This window comes from Apodemus sylvaticus, chromosome 11, assembly GCF_947179515.1.
Source record: "Apodemus sylvaticus chromosome 11, mApoSyl1.1, whole genome shotgun sequence".
In the NCBI taxonomy this organism is placed as follows: Eukaryota; Metazoa; Chordata; class Mammalia; order Rodentia; family Muridae; genus Apodemus; species Apodemus sylvaticus.
In genome coordinates this window covers 23885900-23903162 of record NC_067482.1, presented here as the reverse complement: position 1 = coordinate 23903162, position 17263 = coordinate 23885900, and the positions used below count along the sequence as shown (strand labels likewise).

Sequence of the window (17263 nt, the reverse complement as noted above, 5' to 3'; positions counted from 1 at the left end):
GAGGTCCACCCCAGATGTTGGAGCCAGCTACTTTAGTTTTTTGAGACAGGATCTCTCATTGGCATGGTGTGCCTAGAACAAGCAGGTTACACTGGTTGGTCACTGAGCTCCAAGGGTCCTTCTGTCTCTTTCTTCCTTTCTGGGATTATAATGATTTGACAACATACTCATTAAAAAACAAACAAGCAAGCAAACAAACAAACAAAACATGGACTCAGGGAAATCAAACTCAGGTTCTCATGCTTGCACGGCGAAGAGTTTACCAGTTGTGATTCTTTAAAATCCTTTGATTACATCCCTTCCTCGCAATGACGTCCTATGTCATTCAGAATAAACTCTCCTTTCCTTTATTATGTCCAACAAGGCCTGCATGCTCTTGTGTCTGTCTATATTTCTGATCACCCTTAACTCCATTGTACCCTCATAGGCATCCTTTCTGTTTATTGACTCCATACATGTTATCACGTGAAAGGCTTGTTATTTTCCAAGTTCATCTTTATTGTTTCCACATTTCTGCTCAAATACCATTTCATCACAGGAGGCTTCTTAATCTCATTCAATCTTTAGCTCCATACTGGTTCTTTTACTCTGTGAAAGATATTCCAATTGACCCACGACTGTGCTTTCTTGTTGTTCCTTATCATCTGATCTCCCTCCCCATCAAATCTGAAACTCAGTTTTTTTTCTTTGTGTCTATACTTAGAACCAAATCTAGTGTCTGACACATGACACTAGTGTCTGAAACAGTCACTTAACCGATGAGAACTATGGGTAAAAGAAGCAATAGTGTTGGTAGTGAGTAGAGTACAACTGAGATTTGAACCACATTGTTAGGTTTTGATTTCTTGAAAAAAGGTAGTAAGATGTTGAATTTGATAGATACAAATGGTTGATACAGGCATTGAATAACTATTTTTATGTACTGTACTAAAATATCTCAGGGGAAGAAGCAGTGAAGGTCCACCTGAGATTTTAAATGCAAGTAAGAAATGGCTAAATGAGGTGTATTAAGCATGTAGCTTCCTACCTGTGTTCTGATGGCTTAACATTTTGGGACATTTCATCCTTGGAGAACTCAACTCCTAGGGGTAGCAAAATTTGTGATGGTAGAAAACCATAAACCATTTAGCATGGTTTTCAAATAAAAACACACCATCCCGAGTCCTCACCTCCAAATAACTCCTGACTTTGGCATTTAAACTTGAAACCACTATTTGCCACCTTGATAATCCTGTGCTAGGTACTAGGTGACTGAGATAGAGTCCTTTACCTTTATCCTTGAATGTCATGGAATTCTTAAAACTAGGAAGAAAATTTTAATTGCATTTTTATATACATATTCTTGATAAATATGTGTGTATAAGATATACATCTTATGTTTGTATGTATAATTTTTATATGTTTATATCAGGACCCATTTATAGATATATAGCTATATATCTATTGTATTTTAACATTCCCTTATTTAAATATACATATATTTATATTTATGTGTTTATTTATATAATAAACATGTAAATGTGCATATTTATAAGTAAATAAATGTAAACATAATACATTAAACTTTTCACATATAATAATGTTAAAGTATTGACAGTAGGATGGTTTTAATTAAGGGAATAGTATGTTTGGATTTTTCCTTCAAATAATGTTTATGTTTGAGATATTCAGTGGCGAAAGATGCATTTGGAGACCGTTACAGTCTAATATTGAGAAGGATGGTTGCATTACATTAAAAGTTATGGAGTTGGGAGGTATTTCCGTAATCAAAGTTGAATACTAGGAAACTAGGTATGTGGACCTGAGGGAGAATCAAAAGTTGAAGGTGACTCCAAGATTTCATTCATAAGCAACTGGTTGGTGGTGATGCCAAACACTGAGACAGACAATGCTAGTGGACTAATGCGTTTGATTGAGATGATTAGACAGCTACAGATCTCTGTATATTGATGCTGTCTAAAAGTATCATTACATTTGTTCATATTTGTGGATGAAAAACACGGTTGTAATAATGTCAGAGATACAAGTTCAAGACTAATTAACAGATAATCAACAGAGGCCTTGAAGCCAGTGGAAAAAATGACTGTGAACTGTGATGTGTGTGGCACAGTGCACACTCATATTCAACACGTGAGAGATAAACTAGAGCTCTCAAAGGAAAGAGAGAAGCTATCTAGATAGATAACAGGAAAATCATGACTATGTAAGAGTCCTGAGAGCCAGAGGGTGACATTTTAGCAACAATCCAACAGTCCCAAATGATGCTCAGAGGTCCAAGAGTAAAAGTAAAGTGATCTCCCTGGATTTTGTGATTTGGATGCTGTTGATGAAATTGGCAAAAACGCTTCATACTTTGGAGTGTGGCCAGATGTTGGACAACAGTGGGACGTGAGAAGTTAACCAAAGGAAAGGAAAGGCTTTTCCATCTATTCCTCCAGTGTTGGCTTAAACCTCTGAGTGTTAACAGCTAGTACAAACAGAAGGCACCCAAAGGAATGCACGTTGAGCAGGTAGAAATGTATTCTGTACTCTTCCATAGTTTCTTCCGCATCCTCGAATTTTTCATTAAAACTTCATTAACTATCAGTTTGCCTTTTCTGTGATGTTAACAATGCTTGAGAATAAATTCATAATATCTCAGCATATTAATGAATATTCACATTGTCACTTGAAGAACCGAGCAATGTGGGCCTTGAAGACAGTCTTGGAACTATTACTCAGTGTGGCTCTTTTCCTTGGAAAAGCCTGATTTATCACAATAGTAACTAAGGTATGAGTAACAGATTCTCACAAAGCCTGCATCCAGTCACTCCTGCTATTAGTCCATGACAGACTTGTCATGGAGTCTGCTACATTATCTTCCTTTTATTATGACATTCTGGGAAGTCAAAAACGTACTTCTAGTGTTGGCATGTTGTACTGATCTTGGATGAATACACCCCAAGTATTGTGCAATTCAAGGAGACACTGTTTACGTAGACTGCACTATGATATCTAGTGGATTTACACAGTAGCCTGGCCCCGTTATAGTCCCCTTCATTATCAGCTTTTCCTGTATACTTTCTTCTTTCTCCCATTAAGAATGAAGTGATATGGTTATTTATATCAATAGCAGAATAAATTCAGCATTTTACCTTGTGTTTTCAGCTACTTCATTTTTCATATTTTCATATTATTAGAACAATTACATGAACATGTCACTTAACAGCCACAGTGCAAACAGAAGTCAAATGTTCTAAATTGTATCTTTACAAATATAGTTTTTGGTAAGGTATCACTTACTTCAGTTTGACAACATGTGTCCTGATAAACTCACTTCTTAGATTTGATCCTCGAAATGCATCAGTAATCTGTAGAAAGAAAATGGGAACATAATCCCACTGTAATTGCAGGCTCTTTATTGCATTTTAATATCTGCAACATGGGACTTATATGATGAAAAGTAAAAATCTGTCAGGTAAGGCCAGCTTCGTTTTGTCACAGAGAGCATAGGACCAATATAGGCAAATGGTGTAACCCTCAGATGCAGTTTCTATTTTGCAGCTGTTAAGCACAGGTGATCTGAGAAGGGGATGCCTTTAGTCCAAGCCACTCATGATACATGTTTTGGTATCTGTGTGTCAGGTAGTTAGAAATCAGACTCAAGTAACTAGGGGAAGTTCTTTCAAACAACTTCTGGCACGTGTGTGGTATACAATGACTGAGTTATAAATGGATGAAATCAAAATCAGTATAAAGCTAATTAGAATGATTAGTGATGAACTGTCTGAAGGGGAGAAAGAAACAATATACTTTATCAGAGTTCCCCTGCTGTGCAGGGTCAGGTACACTCTATTTTCAAATTAGAGAATAGATTGCTTTCACTGATAACATGAGACTATGCCCTTGTGTATGTCAACAGGAGAATGTAGAAATGAATTAGACATGTGCTGAAAATTATATTATTCTAGGACTTGAAGTCAGTTTTTCAGAACTATGTTTATTAAATGCTTGGGTTATAACTGCTCAAGTTATCAAACTATTCAAATGAATTCATTTTAATATTCATTTGATTTTGCAATCTGTTTTATTTTTATCACATTGGGAAAAATCAAGTAAACAAGGAATAAGAAAGGATTTTGTGTTTTCCTCACAATTGACAGTTCTAATAATCCTTTCATATTATAGAATACTCAAGAATCCTCACCATTTATATTCATGACTTTTATGAACAAATATGAATTATATGTCACTTAAGAAAATGCCAGCAAATTAAAATATAAGTGGTCATCATTATACATATCATTTCAGTAGTTCATTTAAAAGCACTACAGATAGAATCAAAGTATACTCTCACATTTTTGCATCTTAAGTGGAAACACTGTAGTAGCTGCTTGTGTGTTCTATAAGTCACCGTTTCCAGTCTATATTAGTTGATAGATTCCGTGCTTTCTGTTATCTGTGAGGTTAGTAGTAGAGATGATGTTTTGCGGTCTTCTTTACTGTCTATTATCATATTGTTTCACTTTCTTGAAATTCAAAGATTCAGAAAGCTCAATGTTCAAGGAAGACAGGAAATAAGCTATAAGAGCATAGATCTAGCTACTAGAACACTGGTCTGCATGTGCACTGCATATGTGTCTGTGAATGCATGCATGCATGTATGTATGTGTTTGTGTGTGAGCTTCATTTCTCTTTTCTGAAGAAATAGAGAGGAAATGTAGTTGGGCAAGAGGAGAGGGGAGATAGGGAGGGAGTTGTCCGGATGTATTGCATGAGAGAAGAATCCCATTTGTTTTCAATAAAATGATAAAAAAAATTACAAAGAAAATAGTAAAAAGATGGGTAATAACATACCATAGCCTCGATTCTTTCACTCAAGGTTCTGTATTCATAAGTAGCTGGTGAGGCTAAAGCTTCAGTATATTCAACATTTAGGATTTGGAAGTTGCTATGATAGAAGTAAGCTTTCTTGTCTGGAGAAGGAAGGAAAACATTACTAAGTAGATTAATTTTTATTTTGTGGTGATCAGTGGAGCAGCTGGGAAGGAAGTCTTCCTGCCACCATTTGTACCAGGGAGCCGGGGAAACTCCACAGCCTTCTTTGTATAGCCTGCCAGGAGAGAGTGATCTCCCAACAGCACTTTCACTTCTGAGCACAGAGGTGAGATCTCCACCTTCTCTCTGGAGGGGACCTGCTAGGAGCACACAGGACATGAGATCAGTGGAACAGCTGGGAAGGAAGTCTTCCTGCTGCCATTTAAACCAGGGAGCCAGGAGACTCCACAGCCTTCTGTGCATAGCCCACCAGGAGAGAGAGATCTCCCAGCAGTGCTTTCACTTTTGAGCTCAGAGGAGTAAGGACAAAGGCTTACAGGCCCACAGGAGGAACAAACTCCAGCCAGAGACAGAGAAAAAGGAGAGAGGTGATTGGAGAAGGGATGGAGAGAAGAAGGTTTATGGGACATATGGGGAGGGGGGATCTGGGAAAGGGGAAATCATTTGGAATGTAAACAAAGAATATAGAAAATAAAAAAAAATACCAACTGGCATAAGAGATATACAGATGGCGAAAGGCAAGCACAAGAACCCTACCAACATAAACCAAGGCCACATGGCAACATTAGAACCCAGTTCTCCCACCACAGCAAGTCCCGGATACCCCAACACACCTGAAAAGCAAGAGTTGGATTTAAAATCGTATCTCATGATGCTGATAGAGGGCTTCAAGAAAGACTTAAATAACTCCCTTAAAGAAATACAGGAGAACATCGGTCAACAAAGGAAACACAAAAATCCCTTAAAGAAATACAGGAGATCATGGGTCAACAGGCAGAAGCCCTTAAAGAAGAAACACAAAAATCCCTTAAAGAATTACAGGAAAGCACATCAAGTGAAGGAACTGAACAAAACCATCCAGGATCTAAAAGTGGAAGTAGAAACAATAAAGAAATCACAAAGTGAGACAACTCTGGAGATAGAAAACCTTGGAAAGAATTCAGGAGTCATAGATGCAAGCATCTACAACAGAATACAAGAGATAGAAGAAAGAACCTCAGGTGCTCAAGATACCATAGAAAACATTGACTCAACAGCCAAAGAAAATGCAAAATTAATAAAGCTTGTAACCCAAAATATTCAGGAACTCGAGAACAAAATGAGAAGATCAAACCTAAGGATTATAGGTATAGAGGAGAGCGAGGATTTATATCTTAAAGGTCCAGTAAATATCTTCAACAAAATTGTAGAAGAAAACTTCCCTAACCTAGAGAAAGAGATGCCCATGAACATACAAGAAGCCTTCAGAACTCCAAACAGACTGGACCAGAACAGAAACAGAAACTCCTCCCTGCACATAATAATCAAAACACCAAATTCACCAAACAAAGAAAGAATATCAAAATCAGCAAGGGGAAAAGTGCAAGTAACTTATAAAGGCAGACCTATCAGAGTCACACCAGACTTCTCACCAGAATTGATGAAAGCTAGAAGATACTGGGCAGGATCTCATATAGACCCTAAGAGAACACAAATGACAGCCCAGGCTACTATACCCAGCAAAACTCTCAATCATCATATATGGAGAAACCAAGATATTCCACGATAAAACCAAATTTATACAGTATCTGTCCAAAAATCCAGCCCTACAAAGGATGATTGATGGAAAATGCCAACACAAGGAGGGAAACTACACCCTAGAAAAAGCAAGAAAAATTTCCAACAAACCCAAAAGAAGATATCCACACAAGAATAAAAATAACATCAAAAATAACAGGAAGAAATAATCACTATTCCCTAACATCTCTTAATAACAATGGACCCAACTCCCCAATAAAAAGACATAGACTAACGAAATATTTCTCATGTATATCTTTAATTTTATCAGAAAATGTTTATAATTCCCTTTTAAATTAATTCTGTAATGGTTTTTATGTCTACCATTTTATCTGCATTATTTTTCGTGATAATCTTCAATTTTAATATCTTTCTATATACTTCCTCTATTTTATCAGAAATGTTGTCAATGTAAATCTTTAATTTTATCACAAATGTTTCTAATTTCACCTTCAATTAATTTAGAAAGAGTTTTTTATATTTACCATTTTATATGGAAAATTTTCCATGAAATAGTCAATTTTAACGTGTTTGTCTATTTATTTCTTGAATTTTACCAGAAATGTTTTCCATGTAAATCTTCAATATTATCTGAAAATGTTTATAATTCCACCTTTAATCAACTTAGAATTATCTTTATGCCTACCATTTTATCTGTATAATTTCCATGATAATCTTTAATTTTGACATGTTTTTTCTATATATTTCTTCAATTTTTTCAGAAATATTTTCCATGTAAATCTCCAAATTTATCAGAAAATGTTTATAATTCCACTTTCAATCAACTTAGGAATACTTTTATACCTACTATTATTATATCTGTATAAAATTTTCCATGAAAATCTTCAATTCTAACATGCTTTACTACATTTTCTACAATTTTATCAGAAATATTTTCCATGTAAATCTTCAATTTTATCATAAAATATTTCTATCCCATATTTTAATTAATTTAGCAATGTTTTACATGTCTACCACTTTACTCTTTAATTTTCTATGAAAATTGTCAATTTTAATGTGTTTATCTGAAATATTTTCCATGTAAATCTTTAATTTTATCATAAAGTGTTTTTATTTCCCTTTACTTCCCTTTTCAATAAATAAAAAAATTAAAATTTGTTTATTTTGTACAGCATTATGAGAAGTTAAAGAATTAAAATAGTATTCCTTAAAAGAAAAAAAAAACCCATATATAATATACATGTAATGCGATTATTTTCTTTTGGGTTTTCAAAAGATTGACAAAGCTAAGATTGTTAAGGTAAAAGAAATCAGACTAGTATTATTGGTATCTCCAAAGATTTACAGAAATATTATAATTTTTATTAGTACTACAGCTAAATAATCTTGATTTACTCATTCAGTAATCATTAATAGATATTTATAATAGATGATTGTTCATTCATTAATAAGAAAGAATTTATATAATCAAATGGTTTTTATTTATTAAAAAACCAATGTACCACCATCTCCCCAAAACAACCAAACAAAACCTTAAAATGGTCATTGAATAGAAATATGGATATATAGGAATATCTATTTAGAGAAGAATTCTAAGTAATATTGACTTATGTTCAGAAACAGATATAGCCATAAGAGCAAAGACTACTTTTTTAACCTGAGAGCATATTTAATTATTTAATCTGAAAAGTACTTACCAAAAGCTAAAAAGTGAATAAGTAGGCCTGCCATCATGGCCAGGAGCCCTACCGCTGTAATGACAATTAAAGCTACTGCAAAGGGATTGAAGAATCTCGACGGCGATAGCATTGATCTTGGCCTGAAACAGGAATAAAACAAAGACGTTTACCCAGTTCACTTGGAAATGCGTACTTTCTTTCTTTCTTTCTTTCTTTTTTTTTAATTTTATTCGATATATTTTTTATTTACATTTCAAATGATTTCCCCTTTTCTGGTTCCCCACTCCTCGAAAGTCACATAAGCCCCCTTCCCTCCCTCTGTCCTCCCACCTATCCCTTCCCACTTCCCTGTTCTGGTTTTGTCTTATACTGCTACACTGAGTCTTTCCAGAACCAGGGGCCACTCCTCCGTTCTTGTACCTCATTTGAAGTGTGGATTATGTTTTGCATATTCCAGTTTTCCAAGCTAATATCCACTTATTAGTGAGTGCATACCATGATTGATCTTTTGAGACTGGGTTACCTCACTTAGTATGATGTTCTCCAGCTCCATCCATTTGCCTAAGAATTTCATGAATTCATTGTTTCTAATGGCTGAATAGTACTCCATTGTGTAGATATACCACATTTTTTGCATCCATTCTTCTGTTGAGGGATACCTGTGTTCTTTCCAGCTTCTGGCTATTATAAATAGGGCTGCTATGAACATAGTGGAGAATATATCCTTATTACATGCTAGGGAATCCTCTGGGTATATGCCCAGGAGTGGTATAGCAGGATCTTTCGGAAGTGACATACCCAGTTTTCTGAGGGACTGCCAGACTGATTTCCAGAGTGGTTGTACTAATTTGCAACCCCACCAGCAGTGGAGGAGTGTTCCTCTTTCTCCACATCCTCGCCAACATCTGCTGTCTCCTGAATTTTTAATCTTAGCCATTCTGACTGGTGTAAGGTGAAATCTCAGGGCTGTTTTGATTTGCATTTCCCTGATGACTAGTGAAGTCGAGCATTTTTTAAGATGCTTCTCCGCCATCCGAAGTTCTTCAGGTGAAAATTCTTTGTTTAACTCTGTACCCCATTTTTAATAGGGTTATCTGGTTTTCTGGAGTCTAACTTCTTGAGTTCTTTGTATATATTGGATATTAGCCCTCTATCTGATGTAGGGTTGGTGAAGATCTTTTCCCAATTTGTTGGTTGCTGGGAAATGCGTACTTTCAATGCTCGTGACTGTGTTTGAATCTTGTAGCTTGTCCATGGATCTTATTACAGAAACATAGTCCTAGAAATTAACCTGAACCCCACCAGGATGTTCTTCATATTTTTCCTTTCACACTTTTTCAGTTCATAGAACTGATGTATTTTTGAAGTAGTTAGGTAGAATTATAAGAACATCTGACCTATGGCATGACATTACTTTATCTTTTCCTACCCGTTTGTGTATTTTTGGGGTTTTGTTTGTGCTTTTGAGAGAGGGTTTTACTATATACCTCTGTGTAGACAAAGTTGGCCTGAACTCTCGGAAATCTACCTGCTATTGTTTCCTCAAAACTCGTTAAGCATATGCAGCACAATGCCCATCCCACAATGGTATGCTCTTAAGATTGACCACTAAAGCTGCTGCCGCACTGCAAGGCCTTCCAAGATCCTAAATTTGGTACTCTTGCAGCAACCCATCTTAACTAGGGGCCATTACAAAGGGTGTGGCAAGGAGAGACCACCTTGAATGTAAAGGATGAAAGAGGAGAAAGAAGCCGGGGAGAGATTGAGGATTATGACAATAACTTCCCTCAAGCTGTTCTTCATATTAATACAGGTGATGGTACAGGCCATGAAAGTAGCAAGAGCTGAAGTGTTTTTCACCTGTCCCAATGTATGATGTGTTTCTCATGTTGTGGTGACCCCCACCATTATTTTCGTTGCTACTTCATGACTGTAATATTACCACTGTTATGAAAAGTAATGTAAACATCAAATATGCAAGGTAGATACCTCTGAATTGCAACCCATGTGTAAAGGTTGTTCAGCCTCTATAGGGATTGGACCGCACAGGTTGGGAGAACCCCTGGATTAGAGCTTCTCCAGCATCAGAGGATGCATGTGACTTATTTTTTTTTATGACTTAATAAAGTGCGGTGCAGGCCAACCAATTTGCATTAATATACAATTTCCTATCAGAGTGGGCATATCGTCTAGAACAGTCTGATTCACTGTCTCTGAGGTCATCAGAACAGCTCCTTGTTTGGGTCATCACGTTATCATTTACCAGAAGAAATGCGACTAGCAGTGCCTATCTCACAAGGCTATTGGAGGGTGAAATGGGGTTATGTAAATGAAGTTAGCGTGATAAAAGTATTTCTAGTTAAACAGGCTGATCTGTGAATTCTTTTAGGATACATCTCTTCCATGCTGCTGTTTCCGATACTCTAGAAGGTCAGGCATACTTAGGGTTTTTGTAAACATTTGTGATATTTATAAATATTTTTTGTAAATTCTTGGCCATGTTCCATATTTTGAAACCTAACAACTGGGAATCAGGTACATTTAGGCCAATTTTAATCTGACTTTCATTATCTTCTATTTGCTTTTGGACATTCTGAGGTGAGAAAAGAATATTCTAGGGTGATCATTGTTCCCTTAACTTTAGGTTTCATGTTATGATTGCCATGAAATTGATGAATTATGTTCAGCTAACAGATTTATAAATGGAGCCCTTCCCTTGTTGCAATAGATTCTTTTTTATATTATGTACTGTGGATGGGATCAGTGATCATTTAGATGAAAGTTGGAAGTAAATGTAGATTTCTTAACTTGTGATTTTATTGACTGGGTACACTATAAGTTAAAAATATAGCTCTGATCAAACATATTTAATAAAAATGCATTTAAGTGTATGTACTAGGAAAGGCATTACCCAAGAGTAAAGCAATAAAAGATATAGCTGTACCTTTCTAATCTCTTGTACTTCATCTGATTTTTTTTACTGTACTGGTAAAAACTGGCTCTCTGAGTCCAACAGTGGGGACAAAACTGGAATTTTGACATTCCCTTTCTCTTTGAGTATCATTGGATTCACTTGTCCCCTCCAGGACTGTAGTGCCAGTATCTCTCAAACACTGGGCTACCAAACATGCGGCAGACACCAGATGATACGAGGCCCCCAACACAGATACAGCAGAGGACTGCTGGGTTTGGATTCAGTCAGAGAAGAGGCACCTAGCCCTCAAGAGACTGGAGAGTCCAGGGAGTTGGGTAGTCTGTTTGGGTGGGTGTGGGTGGGTGTGGGGACATTCTCATGTGGATGGGAACAGGCAGAGGGTAGACTGGGACAGGGATAAAAGCTGGATTGCAAAACAAAGATTTAATAAAAAAAATTAAAAAAAGAAGAAAAAAGAATAAAGTAAAATTACAAAAGGAAAATAAAATAAAACAAAAAACAACAGTGGGAGTCAGCACATGTTTTGCTTTGTCTTGTCTTTACTTTAGCCTTGTCTCCCGTTTGAGTGACTTTGAGCCAACTTTGCCTTTAGTTCCCTGAAAACATCTTAAACTGGGAGAAGCACCAGGAGACATATGACTCAAGAAACAAAGGGTGTGGAGCCTAAATTACCTTAATCTCTCAAGCGATGATTACATAAGAATTGATTGTTCCACCCTGTAGAAAAAGCTGAGGAAGTCTCTGCCCTGTAACTCACAGGTAAATCTCTGCACGCTGATGATTATAAAGCTTATGGTAATTCCAGTTGAATTGTAAGCTTTGTAAATGCATAGAAAGTTTTGCAATGTTTGCAAACATTTGTTTGAATTTTGACGGGTAAAGTAGTTGAAGTTTGTAAGGACATAGTTTACTTTTCATCCACACTCTTGACCAGAGACTTTCATTAAAACAACAACAACAAAAAAGTTCTTTGCTGTAACATGGTTAACTAGCTTTCTCTCTCTCCTCTTGAGCAGCCTTTTTTTATAGCCCTATTGTGAAAGCCTCCATCAGACACAGCACATGTGGGCTGCTGGCTCTCGCAATGGTCTCATGAGCTCTCTAACAGAGTCCATCTCTGTTAGGAAATGTGAAGGCAAATGAAAGGGAAAGTGAACCTGAGAAAGTAAATCCTTTTTGATCAAGAATGACAGGGCAGGAAATGGAAACCAAAGAGGTTTCAGTGAAAGAACACACACCTCTTAAGGTATATGTCCTAAATTACAACACACTTCAGAGGGCAGAAAAGTGCTGGGTTCCTTGTCTCCCTTGATCTCACTTTAGGAAACATGAGGTTAATCAAATCTCAAATTTGTGTTCTCAAATGTCTAGAATTTTGTCTTACACATAGTATGTATACATTTTACACACAGTATGTATACATAGGAAGTATGTGATACAGGAACTGATTTAATTTGAATTTGAAAATATATCTCAATATATTTATATGGGAATAGTAACTTCTGGCATTACATAGACATGCTTGATATTTAGCTATAGATGAATAGAAATTTGATAATAAATTCACATTATCTACAATAGTTGAAGACGTTAGTGGCAGAATACTTATTAGATCAGATATACATAATATTGTGAATACTGAACTTTTTGAAACTTTTTATATCCCTTTAAAAAGTCAGTTATGATGTTAACAGTGGTTTGAGACACAGACCTTTTCTGATATGTAGTCTTTTCAAATGATCTCACTCGTAGTTTTAGAAAGCAACCAGTAAAATATTCCTAAGATACCTCCTTAGCCTATAGCTCTCCGTGTATTCTGTACCATTGCTTACAGCTGTTCACTGAATAGCTTATAGATGCTCTACAGCCACCTAAATGAACAGCTTATAGCCCCTGTCCCCAGCACATACTATTTCTCATGTTGTTGAACATTACATACATTAGGCACTGAAGAGTTAGCTTCACTTCATTCCTCATGGATATGCCCCAAATACAAGAGATAACCAGTCAATTATTATTCTACTACCTACGTATTTCTTCTTAGTATATCTCTACCTTAACTATGATTTGACAATTGCTTCATTAATGATACTTTAAATACATTGTAGCTGGTCTCCTTGAAAAAAAAGTCATAAACTAGATACACATGCAAGAGAATAAAGATCTAGGCAGAGAGAATGGGTGGCCCTGAACCAGGGTACCCACTGTGTATTTGAGAGACAACCTGGAGGGAGGATTAGTGAGACCAATGACCTTGTGGGTTGGGAGGCTGGATGAACGGGGAAAGACACTATAAGGAAATAAATTCAGAGAGACTGGTAGAGAACGTCATGGCAGAGACAATAATTTAGGGCCAGGCATGTAAAGGTCTTCATTTGAGGGAGGCAAGTATTTGAAGTTTGGGGCACAAGGAGAGCATCAGATCCTTTCAGTGGGCTCTTCTGGTTGCTGTTATAGGAATAGTAGGTCTGAGAGGTAATGTGAGAGAGAATGCAGGAGGCTATCCTGCTTTCAAGGTGAATGACAATGGCGTCCTAGATATGATGGCGAGTGGCCTAGGACTGGTTGGAGTCTGGGCATTATTTAAATTTTGAGTGTAGAGAGTTTGGGGCAAGGTCAAGTTTAAGCTGAACATAGAATTTTTATTTCTTTCTAATCAACTCCTGAAAATACTTCTAGAGTTTTTTTTTTTTTAAAACAGAAAAATCTCCCTTTCCCTTCCCTTATATGGAATCTGCCTGTGTTTAAGATAGTATTTGAACTTTTCACGTGACATCTGTGACACATAATGATCACCCTGGCCATTTCATCTTCTGTGCTGTCCTGACCTGCCTAAGTCGCTTTAACCAGGCTCAGTCTCCGTACGTGACACCTCTTGAAAAATGTTTGTGGGTTAGTTGCCTGGTTAAATGATCTTATCCTTAAGATAGTTCGTGCATCCTTCTTCCTCAGAGGGTGGTTTCTTCTCCCCTACTGCTCCCTGATTTCATAAGACTTGCTGTGTATTCTTCCTACTCTCTTTTACAAGTTCATATATCAATCAAGGGGGTTTCGACACGTTCCACATACAGGTTACTTGCTTGGGAAAGGCATCACTGAATCTTCTTTCTTAGTCTGTGTATTATGACCAGTAGGAAACCACGGAATTTATACATGCGTTGCTAATGGAAAAATCAACAAATGAATCGACAAAGAAGATTTTAAATGTAATTTTACAGCAGTTTGGAGGTACTTTTAAAAATTAAAGTGCGCATTGTGCATCCTAGTCTTGAACGCTGATGCATACAAATCTAAATGAGAGAACAATGTCTACCAGCTTTTAAATGCTTGCCGTGTGCCTGCGTTGTCCCAGGCTTTCCTCCCTCATCTCGCTTAATCCTCATAAAAATACGTGCTTTATGGACGAGGAAACAGCAGCTGAGGGATTAAGTTACTCAGCCAGTAAGTGACAGAGCTGTCATCTGAATCCAGGTTTGGCAAGTTCAATTTGCCAAGATCTACACAGATGGGAGGAGATTGTCTAATTATATGCTGTGGTTAGCACTCATGGCCCTTGCTGCCTCTACTGTTGACATTAAAAAATGGGAAATGCAAGCACGGTTCTTCTTCCAAACAGGCCTTCTCTTATAGAATATGCAGATAAAGTGTGTTTATATTACGAGGTGGAGTTGTGAAGAACTATGTCCGAAAGAAGGCATTTTATTTCAGCCTTAAATCCAGGCCGACTGCTGCCACAAGGCAGGCAATGGGAACTATCCAATAAAGTTAGTTTTCATTTATTTACTTTATGTTAAGGAATGCTTTGTTTAAACAAAGTCTCATTTGAAAGCTCAATAATTTAAAACAGATCAAAATAGAAAATCATTTTGTTTTCTCTTTCGTGGAAATGGGGTCTTCATTTCCTGCTTTACTTGCTGGACTCTTTCATTTTGTTGTTGTTTGTTTTGTCTTGTTTTTCTTGATAATCTTAAGTACACACAGAATACTCTAACGAAAGAAAGACAGCATTCTTCGGCACTGTGTAACTTGTTGGCTGGCAGCCTCAGAATCATGGTTTGTCAAATGTATTTGCTTGATAGAGAATTCTCAGTTCATATGGAAGAGAAGAAATCTATACTTGAATGAAAAATCTCTATCACTCTGCTAAAAATCTCTCTCTTTTAATGATTTGTATTCTCATTTCTTTTATTTTGAATTGCATTTACATACATTTCTTTTTCTTGATGGTGTCAACCACTCTATACAACTTTAAAATATAGAGACAAGAACTGTGAGAGCCTATTTGTTTTCATGCGAACCAGAAAAAGACAACTCCTCCTTTAGGTTGCACATGGCTCCTCTCTGAGGCAGACAGCCGACAGGGAGCACGGGCCTCACTTCAGCCGCCAGTCTTCCACGGGAAAGCCACACAACATGTACACGGTTCTCACTGCACAGAGAGTAAAGCAGAAACCAAGTGTCCTGCAGAGCGCTGCTTGGAGGATTAACATGCTCATAAAGATACAATGCGAGCGAAAGACTACCATGTAATGTGTTTGTGTGAATACCATGTAATGTGTTTGTGTGAATGAATGTGTGTGTGTGTGTGTGTGTGTGAAGAAAGTGGGGAGAATAGTAAGAAAAGGGGAGCAGAGCAAGTGATAGTTCATGAATACGTATTGCCAGTGAGCCTTGGGATATGAGTTCTGTTGCTTCACAGGCTGATTATTTCGGCTTTCTGGAGTTCAGTGTGTGATCACAAAAGACAAGTTGCTTTACTTTTAGGAGGGAAATGAATGTCTTTCATTTGATGCATAGGCTACACTTTCTAGGTGGTTCTGTTTTTAAATTAATTATTTTCGTATTCTGTAAGTCCTTTGACACGCATCTTTTTATTATACTGTCACTATTATTTCATTATATAATTGAAATGTGGCCCAAGATGCTTTACAACATTAAGAAAATATTTTCACTACATCCTAGATTAAAAAGTGCGTGTATATGACATACAGTAGAGGACATACATACATACATACATACATTCAGGGATGATGCCTTTAGCCCTCAGGAGACTGGAGGCCCCAGGGAGTTTAGAGGTCAGGTGGGGCAGGGGGTTAAGGACATCCACGTGGAGACAGGGGGTGTGGAGGAGGTGTGGGATGTGGACCAGATGAAGGGTGGACAGGGGTGGTGGGGGATAAAATATGGAGTGTAAAATAATAAATAAATTCATTAATTTTAAAAAGTGTGTTTGTGATTATGTGTGTGTGTGTGTGTGTGTGTGTGTGTGTGTATGCGTGTGCATGCATGGTGCATGTATAACAACTGATGTATGTGTGCACACACCCATGAACATAGACATGAATGCTAGAGGAGTTCTTCAGGTGTTTCCCTCTGTCACTTCCAATTGATTCCATTGTTGACGCTGAAGCCCATCAGTTTTACCAGGCCCACCAGCAAACCCTGGGATCGACTTGACTCTGCTCACCCCAGCATTGACGTCCCAGACACTTGTACTCATGCCTGACTTTAAATGGATGTTAGTGATTTGAACTCAGGTTCTCTTGTTTTCACAGAGAGCTCTTTGCCACAGAGCTATCTGCTTAGCTCTGTACTCTGTATTTCAAAGGATATACCCCAGGCTCTTAGAATAATTATTAAATAAGACAATATTGTAGACTGTTCACCACAGTGACTCTAGCCTGAGGAGGTCTTGGGACAGGAAGTATCGTTTATGCCTTCCTCTCTTAGTGGTAGAGCTTAAGCTTTGAAAAAGTGGTACGAGAAGCCAAACTTGATTACAATAAAGATGATTGGATTACAAATATAGACTCTAGTATATAAATCTCTAGATGAAAGCGGTCAGTAATATGTACAGACACTGCTCAGTTCTAGTAGCGTGTGCGTAACAGACTTAGGCAGTCATGAATTAATATTTAAAAATACAACAACATGATCTTATTTTATACACAAGACTAGAATTTTAGTGGCGTCTGATCCAGAGTAAGCAAAACTTTACTATGGCTTACCAATAGAAATGAAGGAACAGTGAATTTTGGTCTCAACTTTTTACTAGCAAATGCTAACTCTTAATACAATAACTTATAGTGATGAA

General features: G+C 37.0%; 1 protein-coding gene across 2 annotated transcripts in view; it reads right to left on the bottom strand.

Annotated features, from left to right (window-relative positions):
* Tmprss11d (transmembrane serine protease 11D) overlaps nucleotides 1-17263 on the bottom strand; it is a 62794-nt gene that overhangs the window by 27171 nt on the left and 18360 nt on the right. For both annotated transcript variants that reach the window (XM_052198340.1, XM_052198341.1), the window contains exons 3-5: nucleotides 8253-8374; nucleotides 4837-4955; nucleotides 3283-3350 (exon numbers count right to left, since the gene is read on the bottom strand). In XM_052198340.1, coding sequence (XP_052054300.1) covers nucleotides 3283-3350; nucleotides 4837-4955; nucleotides 8253-8374 — 309 coding nt within the window. The remainder of the gene's footprint in view (nucleotides 1-3282; nucleotides 3351-4836; nucleotides 4956-8252; nucleotides 8375-17263) is intronic.